At 70.3% G+C, this 316-nt stretch overlaps 1 protein-coding gene across 1 annotated transcript in view; it reads left to right on the top strand.

The window, feature by feature from the left end:
• The window catches only part of HMG20B (high mobility group 20B), a 5,356-nt gene extending 5,081 nt beyond the window's left edge, over positions 1-275 (top strand). The window contains exon 8 of the mRNA XM_011943603.1: positions 173-275. Coding sequence (XP_011798993.1) covers positions 173-275 — 103 coding nt within the window. The remainder of the gene's footprint in view (positions 1-172) is intronic.
• The last annotated feature ends 41 nt before the right edge of the window (positions 276-316 follow it).

A 316-nucleotide genomic window follows, 5' to 3' on the forward strand; every position in this document is an offset into this window, starting at 1 on the left:
ATTACTCCGTCTGGTTCTTCCCAGACCACCCCCGAGCTCCGCTCCGCGCCCCATTACTCGGCCCTGTCCCCGGCCTCGCCCCCACCGACCGCGCCTCCCTGCCACGACCTCTCCCGACCTGTCCCGGCTGAATCGCCGCCTCCCGCAAGCACCTGATCCCCTCCTCTTGTAGCCCCTTTGTGTCCCTACCTCGGAGGTTCCGGGCACCGCTCCCTACCGGCCCCACCCTCGCTAGCCCCTCTGCCTCGCCAGCCCCCGACCAGCCTGAACACTGACCCGGCCTTCCTGCTCGCCACACCGCGTCCCCACCTCCCCA

This window comes from Colobus angolensis, unplaced genomic scaffold (genome assembly GCF_000951035.1).
Source record: "Colobus angolensis palliatus isolate OR3802 unplaced genomic scaffold, Cang.pa_1.0 Scaffold22, whole genome shotgun sequence".
NCBI lineage: Eukaryota > Metazoa > Chordata > Mammalia > Primates > Cercopithecidae > Colobus > Colobus angolensis.